The 17,891-nt window shown below is 30.2% G+C and overlaps 1 protein-coding gene across 1 annotated transcript; it reads right to left on the reverse strand.

The window, feature by feature from the left end:
- Positions 1-2,209: 2,209 nt before the first annotated feature.
- On the reverse strand, positions 2,210-8,021 carry Uxs (UDP-xylose synthase). The gene is made up of 9 exons (XM_088199809.1): positions 7,935-8,021; positions 7,173-7,645; positions 6,924-7,103; positions 6,754-6,859; positions 6,582-6,695; positions 6,318-6,505; positions 3,204-3,336; positions 2,994-3,130; positions 2,210-2,929 (listed from the first exon to the last, which is right to left on the reverse strand). The coding sequence occupies exons 1-9, from the start codon at positions 7,990-7,992 to the stop codon at positions 2,807-2,809; spliced, it is 1,512 nt and encodes a 503-aa protein (XP_088055935.1). The 5' UTR covers positions 7,993-8,021; the 3' UTR covers positions 2,210-2,806.
- Between the last annotated feature and the right edge of the window lie 9,870 nt (positions 8,022-17,891).

The raw sequence follows: 17,891 nt of genomic DNA on the forward strand, positions 1-17,891 counted from the left end.
CGCGCTTTTGACGTACCGATGAAAATGTTGCTATTGCGCATGCGCATTGCATACTAACGTTTTTACATTCTAGTCAATAAATTACCTTAATCAAAGTAATCTGATAAAATAATACAAATGTTACGTTTGATACTTTATTTTAAGATTGCACAAAAATAATAATTTAATTTTGGCAACAGGTGGTTATAAACGTTTCAACGAAATGTTGCTCAACCTAAATAGCATTATTTTCGACCATTAAATAAAAAAGTAAATACTGACCATTGCAATAAATTTAAAATGAAACACCATAAAGGAATCATATCTCATTCCAACTGTCGATATATTACATTATGCATAGAGAAAATAATAATAGCAATTTAACGGTTCTAATTTATTATCAATATTTAAAATAATCGAATTTAAACTATTTCCCCCACTCTTATACAAATAAGAAGGGGATAAAAAGAAAAAATAACAATAAAAAAGTGGTTAACTTTTGGCCGTGTTACTTATGAAATGTGCGGAACAGTGGTGTGAAATTAATAGTATCCATATCCGAAGGTTAAGGTTGAGTAATTTGCCTATATTTAGAAAATATTAAAGGAAGACACCAAAAATAAAAAGGCCATATTGGGAATTTTTGTTCAAGGAGGACAAATAATCGCAAATTGTTACGGGACTAGAAGAGTAAAAAGGTCATTTCGTAAATTTTAGTTCAAGGACGAAAGAAGAACAAAACTTTTGAGGAGGACAATCTTTAGCGAAGTGTAATGTTCTTCGTTATAGTTCTGCACCCCGTGTAATAAGGACCATTCTAGTTCTATGAAATGCATTCAACATTATATAGCAAGATTGATGTATATCTCGATTCTTATGTAAAATTACACGCATGTAAGAAGAGGGGGAGGCGATCAACTGAAAATAGGGACCGGCTTTTTCGTCTGTTCTCGAAGGCAGCTTAACTGTTACTGTTTTTGGATAGTTATTATCGCCTTTCTTCTACTGGCAGGGGGTTTTAGCAAAGAAAATTTCTGTGATTTTCACGACTCGTCGTGAAAATCACAGAAATCTTAACTCTTCTTAAATTACCTAGTTCGTTGAGGTATAAAATTAGTTTGCCCTTAATATTCTCAAATTATCTAGAAACATACTTTAGATTGGTTCGCTCTTAATATTCTCAACACACCATATATAATATTTAAATTATTATACATTTGTATATCGTTAGGTCTAAAAGTGTTGCATGTATCATATTTTAATGAATGCAAGAAAAAATCCTGACTGAAAAACTTAGTGACAGGTAGTGAGGCCAGACGTCTGATGAAGTTGGCAAAACAATCAAATACATTAATATTTAAGAATATAAGAATCAGTGATAATTTTTTTAATTTTCAAAACAATTTTTTCCATTGTTTTTTCGATATTATTATGTTTATAAAATACATATAACAAAGGATTTATCAAACAAGGAGAACGTAGATTGTTAAATTATATACTACCGAAAATGTCTCATATTTGGATATTCAAATCAACTTGCCCTAACCGTAGGTGAGTTTGCGTTAAATATGTACACATATGTTTTTTTTAATTATTTTCTGTTACATTTAAGTAAACAGTCCGCAAATAATATATATTACCATATGCATCACAATCTATTGATTTATTAAAAAAAATATTCATTTTGTAAGTAAAATTTATGTAACAAATCACAAAAGTATGCCATATTTAAAGACAAGCATGACTTTACAGTTTTTACTATACTGGGAAGCTTTAGTAGTCGATTATAGTAAATTAGGGAACAATAACATATCAAATGACAGTATTAATGTATTTTTACACTTCAAAATCTGGTTGATTGGTGTTTCGCTAGAATTAGTTAAATCTATTGGATCTTCATGTCTAAACAACATGATTATGATTGTATTTTGAAAGTCAATATAATCTAAAACAGAAAATTACTCGCAAAGGAGCCGAGCATACAAAAATGGATAAAAATATGTATACAAATAAAAAGTGCTCAATAGGAACATAAAATTTTATTATATTTATGAAATTTACCAATACCAATAACAATAATGGCAAGGGACATTGATTAATTAAATTTTAAAGCTCACCACAGAACATCCGACACCTATGTAAAATAAAAAAAATAAATTCAACAGAAATTAATTTAAACACAACACTTTTAATTATTTCAATAGCTTTTATATATATATAAAAAAAATAATATATTTAGAGTTTTATTATTTGTTATTAATCAATCACAATTGAGGTACGAGTTGTTTTGTTCAAATTTGAACGAATAATTACAGTTGTCACAATAACTGTAACAACTAAGATCAATTTTATACATAACGCAAAAATACATTTAATTAAGAATACATTAAAATCTCTTCCCTATGATCATTCTACCCTGTCTTTTTGTCATTTTTCAACACAAAAGAACAATACGAGTGCTTTTTTATGTGTTTTTAACAGTTGTCACACTACTCCGCCTATCGTCTATAACCATACGACTAGAATGAAATATAAATTTATTGAATCGTTAGGTAAGACCGTAACATAAATTTTGCTAAACCTACTTCGAGGCACTTGAACAATGCATAAGTGAGTTAAGAATGCTATTGAACATGATTAAAAAATTGCAGTTCTTAGTGCTGTTATAGATAACAATGTTGATTAGAGAAAACAAGTATTGAAAATAATGTATAAAAACCAATTAAATGCACCGAGCACCGATAACACAATTCTTTTTTAAGTATTTTATTATAAAACTAAACAACAATTCAACCGGTTACCAGTAAATAGTATGTGACTTGCATTATTATTTAATCTTTTCAGATCGAAGATATTCAGGTGCATAGAAATTTCTTTCTGAGTGACTCTTTCTGCTCAATTCGTTCCTAAAATAGTCTATTGTCTTCTTAAGGCCGTCTTTCAGTGGTATCTAAAATTGTTTGATTTGTTGATTATTTTAAATCCAAATTTTAAAATTAAAAAAATGAACAAACCTTCGGCTCCCAATTTAGATGAGTTCTAGCTCTAGTGATATCGGGGCGTCTTCTTTGAGGGTCATCTTCGACAGGATCTTGTTTAGAAACAGTACTCTTACAACCCTCTACTAAACTTTTGATTATAATTGCAAATTCTAAAATTTTAAGAAAAAACTAAATATTATTACAATACATATAAATATATTATTTTACATATATATGAACTACCTTCGATTGTATGTTCAACAGGATTACCCAGATTCACGGGTTGCGTATAGTTAGACGCCATCAAAGCCACTACACCGTCGACAAGATCTGTTACATATTGAAAGGATCTCGTTTGCTTACCGTTGCCGTAGATCTATAAAAACAATAATTTAATATTATTATTTCAATTGTAGAAAGAGAACATGATAGATGATTTATTATCATTTTGTTAGAGGATTTATTATCATTTTGTATGAATCATGCATTGCATCGAATAACTCGTGATTGATTTTCTCACTTAGTGTGTTGTGCTATACATGTACAGCAAAGCCTTTCCTTATTGCTGTATATAAAATAGGCAACTTTTGTAAATATAATACAACACAAAAAATCCGAAACGTTTGCCAAAACAATCTTTAAGGAAACTTTGTTTTTTTGTTATATTTTGTAAGGTTAAAAGTCATACAAATAAGCTTAATTATGGCATATTCTCGGTCATAAATATTGCAACCTAAAAAGAAGAAAAAACTTTTCAGCTCAACACCTTATGTATAAAAGGAAACACTTTTGTAAGAAACTATTAAATTACTGATTTTAAAAATCAAAATGTTGTGATGTGTTCTTTGTATATGTTACAATGAATCGGTGAAATCGCTAATCGTGTAATATGGGCAAAAATACTCAATCATTAATTAATTGCTTCATTCATGAATTAGGCAAATTATCTGCCGAGCACATGCATTAAACCAATGAGATAGTGGCGCACCGGTAGTGTTTTTTGGAACTTTTTTGGCATTCTAAATGAAGATGAACATCACTGTAGTTAATGATTGATTTATTTTTATATAATCAAATGACATTTGGTCTAGTTACGAAAAATACCAACGAGGCGCTATTATTTACTTTGTTTAATGCACGAAATCGGGGACGTCATATCAGCTTTTTCCAGAGCGGAGGGGAGGGGCAAAATTTACCAGTCAGTAGTCGTTTTTATAAAATTTATAATATCTCATTAAATGACATGTATTTTTGTAATCAAATTCTAGGATCCCTGTTTAAAATTCACATCAAAAGCAATTAAATTGTGCCGTCACAGTGGAAACTCTCTGTTATTAAGATTATTCATATTAAGACTACAATGTAGCATACGTGAGAATCAAATGAAGCATATCTAAACTGAATTTTAACCAATAGGAGAGCGCGAAAAACAATTATTCCTTCTCAGAAGTCAAAAATCCATGTCAAAAGCAGTAGTAAAATCGTGCCACTATGGAGCAATATGCGAGGTCTGTCTACTTCTTCAGCTGAGAGTTGAGTTTTTATTTTGGATTTAGATTTAATGAAATAACTATAATTATTTAATTCCTGTAGGTTTGGGTTTGGGTTTGAACAGCAAAACCGGACTGCCTCAAAGCGGTACGCTCGGAAAATAATAACCGCGAGCAAGACCGCCACCGATGCAACATGTTCAGTCATGAGGAGTACAAACCCAAAATCGACACATTAAATTCATCGGAAGATGGCTGGTGTGATCCAGCCGAAATATCACGGTAAACGCGAGCAATCCGATAACGCCTCAATAACATATATGTATATATATATATATATATAATATATTTACTGGTGAAAATTTATTCCGATAAGATTTCACTGAAATGATATATTTAAAAAAAAAATTCGGGATAGATTCGACTGTTTTCTTTATGGGATAACCCGAGAAATTGTGGTTTAGAATCAAGGATGTTATTTCAGATTATTTCAGGGGAGAGGAGGGAGGCAAAAGTTGGCCAGTCAGTGATCGTTTTTTTTAATATTTCGATTTCATTAAAATTCATAGTATTTCATTAAATGACATGCATTTTTCTGGCCAAATTCTAGGTGGGGTAAAGGCCCTTACCTGCCCCCCCCCCCCCCGTAAATGATGTCCCTGCCTGAAATAAGCAAAACAATTCCTGTCGAATTCACACATTCGGCATACAATTTGCGTAATTCATGAATGAAGCAACAGAGTAATAAGTGATTTACCATTTCACGTAATAAGCGATTATACAGATTTGGTGTAAAATATATATTTAGGATAATAGTCAAATATATTAATTGACAAATTGTTTCCTGCAAAAGTTTATTACATTAACTTATTAATATTTTCTATTTTATTTATGGATCTAAAATACGAGAAAACATTTCAACACCAGTTTGGTGACGAAAAACATTCGGTGTAAGATTAAGTTTCATAAGCACTTACTAATAAGTGTTTAGCTCTAGTTTTAAAGATACTATATCACTGGAAATCTATTATCATTACTATATTATCAGAAATCATTAAAAATGATGACGGATGGCTTTTAAGCATAAATAAATTTTGATACATCTCCAAAATATAATGTATCATAAAAGTTTTGAAGTAACAACTATTGTTAACCCTTTGAGTGGTGAGTTCATTTATACATATTTCCGTTAGTATGTTATACTGCATTTATAGTAAAATATAAAAAAAATTAGCGATTTTTAACGTTTTATTGCTTAAATGTATTTTATTACTTTTTTGTATTAGTATTTATATTTTTGAATTTCATTAATTTATTTTACATATTTTTTATTTACATGCAGAGGCTCTCAATACTTTTTATAAAATTAATATAAAATATTTTTTGTTATGTGCATTTACATATTTCACTCTTCAATTTATTGATATTATTTTATATTTAATTTTATAATATTTAATAATTATGTTTTTTCTTTATTATTTCTTCAGTTATATATGTAAATATATAACTATCTGAAGTACCTCTAAACATTAAAAGATCGACCACCGTACATGTACGGTGATACCGCTCAAAGGATAATAGTTGACCATTTTGTAGTTGGAAAATTTACACCCAAAGCCTTCGATATGCTGATTTTTTTAGTAGATTATGTTACTATAAATATACTATAATAAAATATAAATAATTGTGAAGCAGTAATATGTGGATTATGAAACTATAAAAAATTCAGCAAAATTTTATAATGAAATCGATTGGTATTTAACAAAATTTTAATTTAAATGCAACAATAAAATCCAAGCAAGCGTTGCATACAAAATTAAATTACACCTATTACGATTATTATAACAGAAAGTATTAAATAACAAACCGTTATCGATTGATTTTGTAATGCTTGCATTATAAAATTTGATACGACTCTTCCGTCGTTGGCGTGCATTCTAGGTCCATAAGTATTGAAAATTCTAGCTACGCATATTTTTACTCTTTCCTGTTTAGCATACGCATAACCGAGGGTTTCCGATACTCTTTTTCCTTCATCGTAACAAGCTCTTGGACCTATTTCATTGATTAAAAACATAAATTAGACAAACATATATCCATCATAACATAAGCATAAATATTGTTCAATTACCAATTGGATTTACATGACCCCAATACGTTTCTGGTTGCGGATGAACATCTGGATCACCGTATACTTCAGATGTGGAAGCAATTAAAATTTTAGCACCGACTCTTTTAGCAAGACCTATAAATAAACTCTATGAGTATAAATCCTTGAAGCATTAATAGCTTTAATTCTTTACCGAGCATGTTTATAGTTCCGACTGTATTAGTTTTTATGGTTTTCACCGGATTGAACATATAGTGAGGTGGTGAAGCTGGACTCGCCAAATGATATATTTCATCAACCTATTTTTTATTATTATATTAAAAATTAATTAATTTGTTCAATATCTTGATATTTAATACTTACTTCAATGAATAGAGGATTAACAATATCATGGTGAATCAATTCAAAGTTTTCGTGACCCAACCAATGCTCTACGTTTCTCTTCCTGCCGGTGAAAAAATTATCAACGACTATTACTTCATGGCCTTGCATCATGAGAACGTCGACTAAATGCGAACCGACGAAACCGGCTCCGCCAGTTACCTGCAGGAGAATCGAATTGTTCTATAAGTTGATCGTTAATTTTTAAAACAAAAATATGGTATACATTACCAATATCCTCTTTCTAGCTTTATAATTCAAATAGAGTACATCCGGATGCTGTTTTGGTAATCGTATTTCCATAGCTGAGATTTTTTCCTCCAGTTCTCTGATCTTCTGTTTAGCCTGCTCTAAATCCATGATATCGTTGTTCCTATTAGCTTTAAGTTCAGCTTCAATCTCGTACGGTTTTATTTGTTCTCTAGCGTCGTTTGGTATTTGGCTCTCTTCGATTTTCTTCTTAAAATCGTTGACCAAGTTCTCGTCTACTTCATTCTCCTCGATGTTGAAGTTCATACGTCTAGGCAGTGGCTGCTTCGGTTTATCTTTGACTGGCGCAAAGTGCCGCGGATTGTCCAAAGGCTGTTCGATTGCGTTATCATTATACACGTTATCTACAAAGTCATCAACGTGTGTTTTTTGATGCGATTTTTTTACGCTTGATAAATTGTCCGATCGGACAAAGCTCTTATAGAACGCCAGTACTGAAAACCGTAAATAATTCTGATTAATACAACAACGAAAATTCATTAATTTAATTTAAAAATACACAAATAAATATTTTTTAACAGTTTATTTCACCTGTTTTTTTCATTTAATAATTAATTGCATTATAATATAATACATTTAATGCATTTCATGTTTTAAATAAATTTTAAAGATCATTGAACAATGGCATATTTTTATGTGTTTGTATGAGAAACGGCTGCTGCCATGATGGCAAAAATTAGTTCAGTGCTTAGACAATATTGCGTAGAATAAGTGTGTACTTACGAAGAATGACACCGACGAATGTGGCGAGAGCTGCTCGTAACTGTTTACGGCGCGGCATGGCCCGCCGCCTCCTTCCACCATCATTACGCGATTGCCATGATGTGACGTTTTCTGGTAGCTCTTTTGACAAGCGCTAAAGTAGAAGCTAAAAGAGTGCTATCATATTAAATGTTTATTTCGCGTTATAAAAAATATAAATGATACTTAAATAATTTTATCATGTATAATTAGGATTATTTAATTTTAATAAATTTAATTTATATATCTCTGTGCTCATTGAATATTTCATATTTATTAAATTGCACTTAATTAGCTTTAATAAACCAAGTAAAAAAAATACTTTTTGCAATCTTTTTGGAGAATATTTTGGAGAGAACATAACTTCATATTCATATAATACTCCTATTATCTATGATATCAAAACCAGTAAAAACGATAGAAAATATATCATACCTGCTTATTTCCCAGCTATTTGAAAAATTTCTTCTTCCTTAAAACAAGTAGCTTATTTCAACTCAAACGTTTGTCTTTCATGAAGTAAGTTTATCGGATCACAATTTTTTCAGTTAGTATGTTCATTGATCAGTATTTTTAAAGAATAGCCAGTATTTATATTATATGTTCTGTATTTGAGCCTCAGGGTCAGTTTTATGTTGACAGATAGTCAGCATAATGATACATGGTCATTTTTAAGGTGTTTTAGGGGCGATTTATTTCGTTGGGTTCACAACATTATCAGATGTCAACAGAACAAGCCAAACGTGCTCTTCGCCGCCGCTCTGTCGGTTTTCCCGCTTCGTTAGTCGGTCTCAATACCTTCGCGCTTTACATACAATTAAATAGATTCGTTGAGAGTTATTCATGGGGTGTTCAATGTTCTGACCAACGTATCTCGCTACCGCTCGCTCGCACCTAATCTGTAACAGCTTTTGTGCGAGCGATATATACATATTATAAGATATTTCTAAACATAAATAATTTATTGCCCATTTATATTTATAAATGTTAAAATATTTTTTAAATTCACATGATCGTCTTATATTTTAACTCTGATCATCCTATATTTTTGTTCTGACAGTATGCTATTATTATTCTAACTATTTGATATTTATTCTGAACTTGAAAAATATAATTATAACTAGGCTGTTAATAAAATATCTGACCAAGATTTGTCCTATATTTTTATTCTGACCCAAAGTTGATTTTAATTCTGACCATTTAATTTGTTGCCTTAGAAAAGTGTTATTTGGCGTGCAAAATACCAGCCGCGGTGAAAGAGCTAATAAATGTATCAGCTGTCATTGAAAGCTATTCTGCAAATGAATTTTAAATTGGTGCATTGGGACGGTGATACGGATGAAACAGCTTTTCTCTTAACCCAGAATGCTATACTTATAATAAGCTACTACTAAACTGTCACTTAATAAACTACGAATAGGTAAACAAATGTGGCGTATCAAATTTAATGATAACTCAATTTAACTAATAAAAGAATCAATCTTTTACCGAAAACGAGCAATAAGAAGTCGTATTGTATCTTGGATGCGAAGTGCGATGAAATGAACACGTAAAAACTAAATGTAAATAACTTTGTTGGTGAATTGTACTGGCTTCTCTGAAGACATGCTGCATTGTCAAAATATAATAAATTTACAATATAAAGCCTATCTAGACATATAATATCTAGTTATGGTGATATACAAGGAAAACAATGAATCCATCCATAGTGTTCCATAATGAGGCTTAAAAATAAAAACTTGATAAAGATAGCATTAATCATGTGTATGGGTAATTTGCTAATTGTTGCTGGCAACATGAGATGATTACGACATTCGACTTCGTCCAGTGAGATAAAACTCGTTAAATCTACATGTGATTGAGGTCATCTATGGATGATATTTTCATAAGAATTATCTGACACATGTATGTAAGAAAAATGATGATCGTTATAAACTTATTATTTTATTCTCATCGGAAACTGCTACTGCGGTGGGACTTTATTTCGATAGTAGATTTTTGAATATATACTCATTTTATTGTTATTACTATGTTGGCATTTGGTCTTGATAACACGAGCATATTATTGCTTTTAATAAAAAATAATTTAATTAAATTTCCACTTGCTTTTTTATTTAATTTAATCCTGGAGGTATTGTTATTTATATACAAATGTTTTTAATCTTATTAGTTTCTTAGTTTTTCATAAAGGGGGAAGCGTTGATGACCGAGGGTGCAGAGAATGACTAGTGGCAAGGGATACGATTCCAATAACACGGGATCAAGTGATAATCCACGAATAATCTCATGAAATTCCACCCTTTGGCATGTTCATTGACTGTCAAACGTTTATTATTCAATACATTAGAGCTACCTATGCACAACCCTAAGCTGGCAAGTTTTTATGTATATAATAATTAAATATTTATTTTAATAAATTATTTTAAATATACAACATTACTTTTGCGTAATTTTAATAACGCGTATGATATCCGATTAGAGCTCTCCCCCGAAATCCGATTTGATTATTAATTCAGCACGGACTATACCCTCCGGGGATCAACCGTGGTTTTAATAAAGTTTTAATTTGAACACATAGCCCACGGCTAAATAAACACAATAATGTTTTTACACCCCGAAAGACATCGCTTAATCATCATGGGGGGCGACATTATTTTGTGCGAATTTTTATTGAACTTCCCTCTACTCTATACTAGTCTATAAAAAACAATCTAGAGACAGATGTACGAATTTCACGAAGAAAATTAGTGTTATAAAAATTCACAATAGATTTATAAAAATGTTCGCGGGGGGTGTGTTATTGTTTTTTTAACAACAAAATAAAACGTAGAACTGTTTTTCGCCACGTCTATTTATCAAAGATAAAAGGTGCACGGGTCTTTTGTGATCAGCTTGAAGATCATTATTCAGGATCAAACCTTTAGTTTGGCAGATCATTTGAATTGCATCAGTCAAATATAACAGGTGTATTTTCTGCCAAAATAAAAAATAAACTTTTATTGAAAGTAATATTTTAGATATGAAATAATTTAAATTAAAGCATTGATATATTAATAAAAAATATATTATTATCAAAAAAATCAAAAAATCAAATGGACCGTGATTGATTGATTTTGCATTTTTTCCGTATGGTAACTCCATCGGCGCTGACATTCAAAATTGGCGCGAAATGTAATAAGCCAACACAATGGCGAACCTCGCCTCTTTTTTGATACCTGCATCAATTGTTTCCGATTATTGTTATTGTTTGCAAAGATCGCAGATGTTGTCCAAGTCGACTATTAATCATATCTTGTCGTTTCCCTTTTTTACGCTTTTTTATCCAACGTATTCAGCAATCGCCCACACACGTACATAGCGAACGTGTGTGGGTTACTTTACTCATTAAAATATTATTATAAAACATATAAGTATTTTAAATATTAAAGTAAGGTTTTATAATAATATTTTAATGAGTTCTTAATATAATAATATTTATTATGAATATAATAAATATTATTATATTAAGAACTCGAGGCAGATATTCTATGAACTTAGACATTTACCAATGTCATGTATTTTTAATATTTATAACACAACTACTCAGTTTTATGAAGTACAACTGAATCAACATATAAAGTCTTCTAGTTAATTTAATAGATATTTTAATAACTTCTCAAATTGAAAAGAACGTATGCCATTATTAATAGTTACTAGTATTTTTTTCAAGGGCATGCATGACAACCTTAAATATTATTGTCATATTTTTCAGTAAAATTAGATTAAATTAAAACTAATGATTAACTTATATCTTTTGTTGACTCATTAAATATAACACTTGATCTCATTCTAAAAAATAAAAAGTAAACACACCTGGACCTACAAAGCCAAACGTAAAAATACGTTTATATAAATAATATGCTTACAATTTAGTTTTAATCATTCTTGCAGTAAATATATATCTTAGTATAGTGGATATTTTAACTCAATTTTTTTTAATTTCAGGTAAAAAGTACACGGGTTATTCGTTAAAGAAAATCTATAGAAAAGGAAATCTATATAAAATATATTTCCAAGATATGTCATTTCAGTAAAATCATATCGGAATACATCTTCCCCAGTGAAACCATAATTTGTAATTTTCAATAGTGAAATTCAAATACATTTTCAGCGCTAGATAAACATTTCTACTAGCGAAAATGTCCACGAAACTCAATTTATCAGTTGCGAAGCGTCCATTTGCTGATCAAACCCAAACCACTGCGACGGCACGATTTTATTGATTGTGGCGTGAATTCTAAATAAATTCGTCATTTAGGAGTGGGGTAGTTGGGGTAATTTCCCCCATTATGAATTTGGCCAGAAAAAATCATTTAATGAAGTACCATGAATCTTAATGAAATCGAAATATTAAAAATACGACCACTGACTTGCCAATTTTCTGCAGTTATCATGTTCTTCTTTTCGGTACTGCTTAATGAGAATGCGCTATTAAAAAAATATATTTTATAACTTATTATCAACATGTTATGTTGCTTTATTATAAATATTAATTATCAGAACTAAATAAAATGTCAATATCTTGAGAAGAATTCCTCCGAGATGATATTTATTTCGCATTTGTATTCTAGTGCTTTTTTACTAAGAGTGTTGAGATATAATTTATTACATTATTGGCGTAGCGTCTATTCAGTGAAGCACTTTTTGAAGTTCCTTAGTGGTAGTATCGCCAACCCAGTAATGCTCAGAAATTTTCAGCTGCGATTTTAAAGTGCTCTAGAGAGTCGCGATCGCATCCCTTATTCTTAACTCTTGCGGTCACAACATCAAGGCTCGAGAACGCTCATTTTGTACGAGCCATCCAGCTTCTCAACGAGCTTGCCGAACTCAATGAAGTTTTTAGCGATAGTTATGGGAATCTGGAAAAATATAGGATGTTAATCTATTTTAGGTTTGCATCATAATTGTATTTTATTTTTTAAATATTTTAATGTACAATTCTTGTTTGTGTAGTGATCAAAATGAACTATTGATGGTTAGTTTAAATCGTCTTATCACATTTTTGTGAGTGGTAACCACTTTTGTGTATCTCCAAATGTATGTGAATAGGGTATTTTGCAAAGAAAGAATACTAAAATAAAATAAGGTGTCTTGGACCAGATTTAGTTTTAACTTACTAAACCCATATATGATATTATATGTCATGCATATTGTTAATTTTGCATTTAACCTTGCTTATCCTTTCACTTCTAACACACTTTTATGTACACATGATAAAACCGTTTAAAGTGACATTATAACAAAAAAATCAATATCAAAAGCTAAAACATTAAATTTAGAGAAAAAATTGTATCTAGTCCTCAAAAAGGTTAATTCTTACTTGAAATATGTATATATGCACTACTTATTAAATCGACTAAAACATCGTTGTTTTTAATTTTTGATAGACTAGTTGACCCAAAAAAAAGAATGATGCTATAAAAACCGATATGTCATGATTCGTAAGGAAAAGGTGAATAAAATTACAGATCCATTAAATCTTTCTTATGTAACTGTATTTTGTTACTGTTACCTTTCAGTAGATAATAACGCATCAAATAAATATAAGTTTCTTGGTCTGTTTTGAAAGGTGATGAAAAATTGATACTGTATCATAATTTCACAAGAAAACACAATTGGATATGATTTTAATTTAAATATTGAAATATCATATTATCCACAAAAAATATTAAATAAAAATTGTACTTGATTGATTGTTTCTGCATTTTTTCGCATGGAAACTTCATTGGCGCTAACATTCAAAATTGGCACGAAATTTAATAGACCAACACGGCGGACCTTGCCTTTTAAAAAGTGAGTGCCGCATCAAATAAACATTGTTCTGAATATGTACCGTTCTTGGGGTGTTTTAAATGATGCAGAAAAACTTTATCATAATTAAAATTACAATGTTGATTAGATATTACTTATTAGGTTGTTCAGACAATTCTAGTATATTTAATATTAAAAGAAGATAAGTTTTACCTTAAAATTAAAATTATTTTTGAGTACTAATTTATGATTTTTCATTGAACTGAATTTATAATTATAATTTTTTTTTTGAGGAATAATACTATACAATGTTTTTATGAATTTTATTTTAAAATAATTAAACGTGTCATATAATGAACCACTTTCTTTTTATAACCTCTATAAGTATATATAAAGAAGCAAAAAAATCTTTTGCCAATTCATCGTACGAAAACACCTGGATGGCTAATAATGAAGGCTGTTACCTTTGGCCCTTTTGAGCACGTGAGAACCGTTGCGGATCGATTAATGGGTCCATACATAATATATAACATACGAGTATATACACACATGTAAAAATTGCTCGAATATCATCAGCGAGCCGATAATGGAAATTTTCTTTATCCATAACGAAGCATCACGAACAAATTCCGTTTTGACCTTTTCCACTCGGCGCTCATTGCTCCGTCACGTTTTCGCAGAGTTCAATGCTACCGTTGATTTTTTAATCATTTATAATTATGCACAAAAAATCATCGATGATTATTCATCGGTAAATTAACGTCAAAATCGTAGACGCCATGGTAAATTTTATTATTAATATTTTTTTCTCTTCATCATTTAATTATGTCTGTGTTCGATTCCGGAAATCAGATCTTGTGACGATATAGCGAAGTCATCTTTGGTGAACCCGAAGGAATCTTACAGGTCCGAGTTCCGAGCTGATGCCGTGGTGTGTTGGAATGAAGACAAAAAAGTGACCGGCTGACATACCGATATTAATTAATTACGAGTGAGTTGAACTTTTTTGTCTTCTCAGAATGTTGTTGGCATCCTAAACGATTTGTGTTGCAATGCTTTTATTCGATAAGGATACGCGTGTACAGGGCCGTTGCGAGGTTATTTTAGCACCCTAGATAAATCAGTACGTTAGTTATCCAATATTTTTTCTAAAAAAAAATGGGAAATATGACTTTTGATTAAACATATTTCCTATAATTTATATAATAAATGTTACTTTTCTGTTTAACTCTTACTGAAACTATAATGATATATTTTTTTACAGAACGTCTGCTGCGATGTTATTGTTATATACAATAGTATATACGATTAAAATGAACTATTTAACTTAAAAAGTCTATTTTTTTCAATTCAATAAATGATACCAGTTGCAGCGCGTTTAGTAACAATAGTAAAATAAAAAGTTACCAGTTATTCAGTTGACTTTATAAGTCATCTAATTTTCTTTCAATTTTAAAATAATGCAAAATATTTGATTTTCTACTAAATTATGTCATTTTCTGAAGAAATACTGAAAAATATTTATTATTATTGTCTATACATTTTTACGGCGCAGTCTGTAGAATAAGGTATTCAATTTATATCCATGGGAAAACAGGTGAATCATTTGCACACGCATCAAACATTCTGACAATGGATGTTCCGTTACATATGAAAAAGGAGGTCCCAAACACAAAAATGGTCCATTGGCTCCATTCTGAACGGACAAAACGCCGTTTAATATAGTGTGGACCTTTTTTTCTTGGGCGAGTCTATTAAAATTTTATTTACAAAATGCGGCTCGGTGTCATCTGGGGTCCGTTTCATATTTTAATATCGCAGGTACGCCACAATGACGTCGGATAAAAAATTATCATTTTCGAATTTGTTGGCGAATGGAAAACTAAGGGCGCCTTCACACGACGTGATGTTAAAAAAAGTCTATTCCTTGACCATAATTTATGATTGTATTATATTGAATTATAATATATGAATCGTCGACTACATATTAACATAAAATTTACAATTAATGTTTAAATATACATACACATTCAAATCGAGATGCTGTTTCTAGATCATAGTACTATTTCAATGATGTATTTGATTTATTATGCGAAAGTATTTATCGGCAAAGATAAATTTAGAAAAATAATCTTTAACCAAAACGGTGATGAAATATCTCGAGTAGACGACATATATACAGATTTTGAGAAGGCCTTCGACAAGGTTTGTCATAGGTTATTATTAATTAATTGTCGGACCTCAGTTGTTCGGATGATTTAACTCTATGGCGGCCGACTGTCGAATGAGTATTTTACCCCTTTGAGGGTTCCTCAAGGGACTAATTTGGGATCCCTACTCATCACGTTATTTATTAATGAGATAAATAAGGAATGCATTTCACTTTGACAATCCGTCAGTTATTCGCGATACTTCGCAGCATTATTGAATCGGAATCTATAATTTCGAATTCTTCTTCCTGTGGTTATCTCCTGAGAGTTAAGTTCGCTTAGTTTATATTTTGGACTCTAACTAGTTTAAAACTTTCATTGGGTCAAGTTGGGTTTGCTTAATTAGTGTAGATTAGATTTGGGTTTTAATAGAAAATGGACGTTTTACAACTGTCAAATTGAGTTTCATAGACATTTTAAAGCAGCAAATAATTTCACTAGTGGATATAATTTTGTATTATATTTTCGCTAGTAGAAATATATATTTACTGGTGATAATATAAATAAATAATTATTAGTATGTAAATGTATATATTACTAGATACACATAGAAACTTCACTAGTGAAAATATAACTTCACTGAAAAATACACACTCACTGTAACATTTATACATCTCATGTAAATAAATAATGATAAGTATGTAAGTTTATATATTACTACGCTTAGAAAAGTTGAAATCATATCATTTTACTAGCACCTGCCAGATAAAGTATGTTTTCACTTGACAGTTCTTTTCAGATTTTCTTTGAGGGTTAACCCGAAAATCAGGGACGTCATTTCAGCTTTTTTCCAAGGAGGTGGGGAAAAAGTTTGTCAGTGAGTGATCGTTTTTTTAATATTTTGATTTCATTAAAATTTATAGTATTTCCTTAAATGACATACATTTTTTGACCAAATTCTAGGGGGGGGGGGTAAAATACTAATGGGCTTATACAAAATTTGACTTTCCTAAAAATCTATAACCTTATGCATGTCTTCAATATTCCAAAATTTTCTAAGGCCTCTTTTGACCCCCCCCCCCTCAGCTTCGGTTCATACCCTTTACATAAGTTTGATGAAATAAGGTAATTATTATCTGGCATTTCATTATTTTGGCACGACTCGAACAAACAATAGGGAACATTTGGCGTAACTTCGACTTTTCCGATTCTAAAAATGTTTGTATCTATAGGTGCGGCTTATTGTTTTTATATATATAACTTAGCTATTTGTGTATATTTTTAAGCGCATTGAATTTAAAAACCACATTACACGAACGGTCCTTCCATCGCGAAAATGCCGCCTCCAAGTCAGTGCCGCCCGATATTAGATAAGTTTTTAGTTTTGAAAATATTAAAATATCTCTCTGGAAAGCTCTTAATTTAATTAAATTCAGGTGACGGAAGTTGACATATTAACTGATCATAATTGTGCACCATAATTGTTTTTTTTTTAATATTTAAAGATATATTTATTTTTTGTATAATACTATATAATGACGCATTGGAGGAAAAATTGGAGGATCAGATTAATAAAAAATAAAATTTTTAGGATGAAGTTGAACTAAATTAGCATGACCTAAATATTCTAGTATAGTTTATATCATTTAAAATATAAGTTGGAATTAGAGTGTGTGGCACGATAGTAATATATAAGAGCAATGATAGTATAAAAATAGCTATATTTTTATACTAAAAATAGATTAGGTTATTTTATATTTTGTAACTTGAGTTTCTTAATTAAATGTCTGCCACCATACATATGTTTATTTCTCTAAGTAGTATTTTCTGGATGAGTTTTCGATAAAAAAATTAAGCTCTTTTTCCAAATGTTTTATTATAATTATAACATTATTGCTTTCTATAAGTAAAATGCTTTTTATTGCCTGAAGTACAACATATGAGCATAATATATCAATGGTATTTTTTGTTTTTTAGTGATTATTGTATGTTTTAAAAC

The sequence above is a fragment of the Plectrocnemia conspersa genome, unplaced genomic scaffold (genome assembly GCF_051122295.1).
Source record: "Plectrocnemia conspersa isolate PC_06_02 unplaced genomic scaffold, ASM5112229v1 ptg000001l, whole genome shotgun sequence".
Lineage (NCBI taxonomy): Eukaryota > Metazoa > Arthropoda > Insecta > Trichoptera > Polycentropodidae > Plectrocnemia > Plectrocnemia conspersa.

Bases quoted from the DNA above. Each gene is read 5' to 3' on its own strand.
- Uxs (XM_088199809.1), bottom strand. From the start codon at position 7,992: ATGCCGCGCCGTAAACAGTTACGAGCAGCTCTCGCCACATTCGTCGGT. The intron at 7,646-7,934 runs GTAAGTACACAC...TACGGTTTTCAG, and splicing joins ATTCGTCGGTGTCATTCTTC to TACTGGCGTTCTATAAGAGC. The intron at 3,337-6,317 runs GTTTGTTATTTA...TTGTTTTTATAG, and splicing joins TACAAAATCAATCGATAACG to ATCTACGGCAACGGTAAGCA.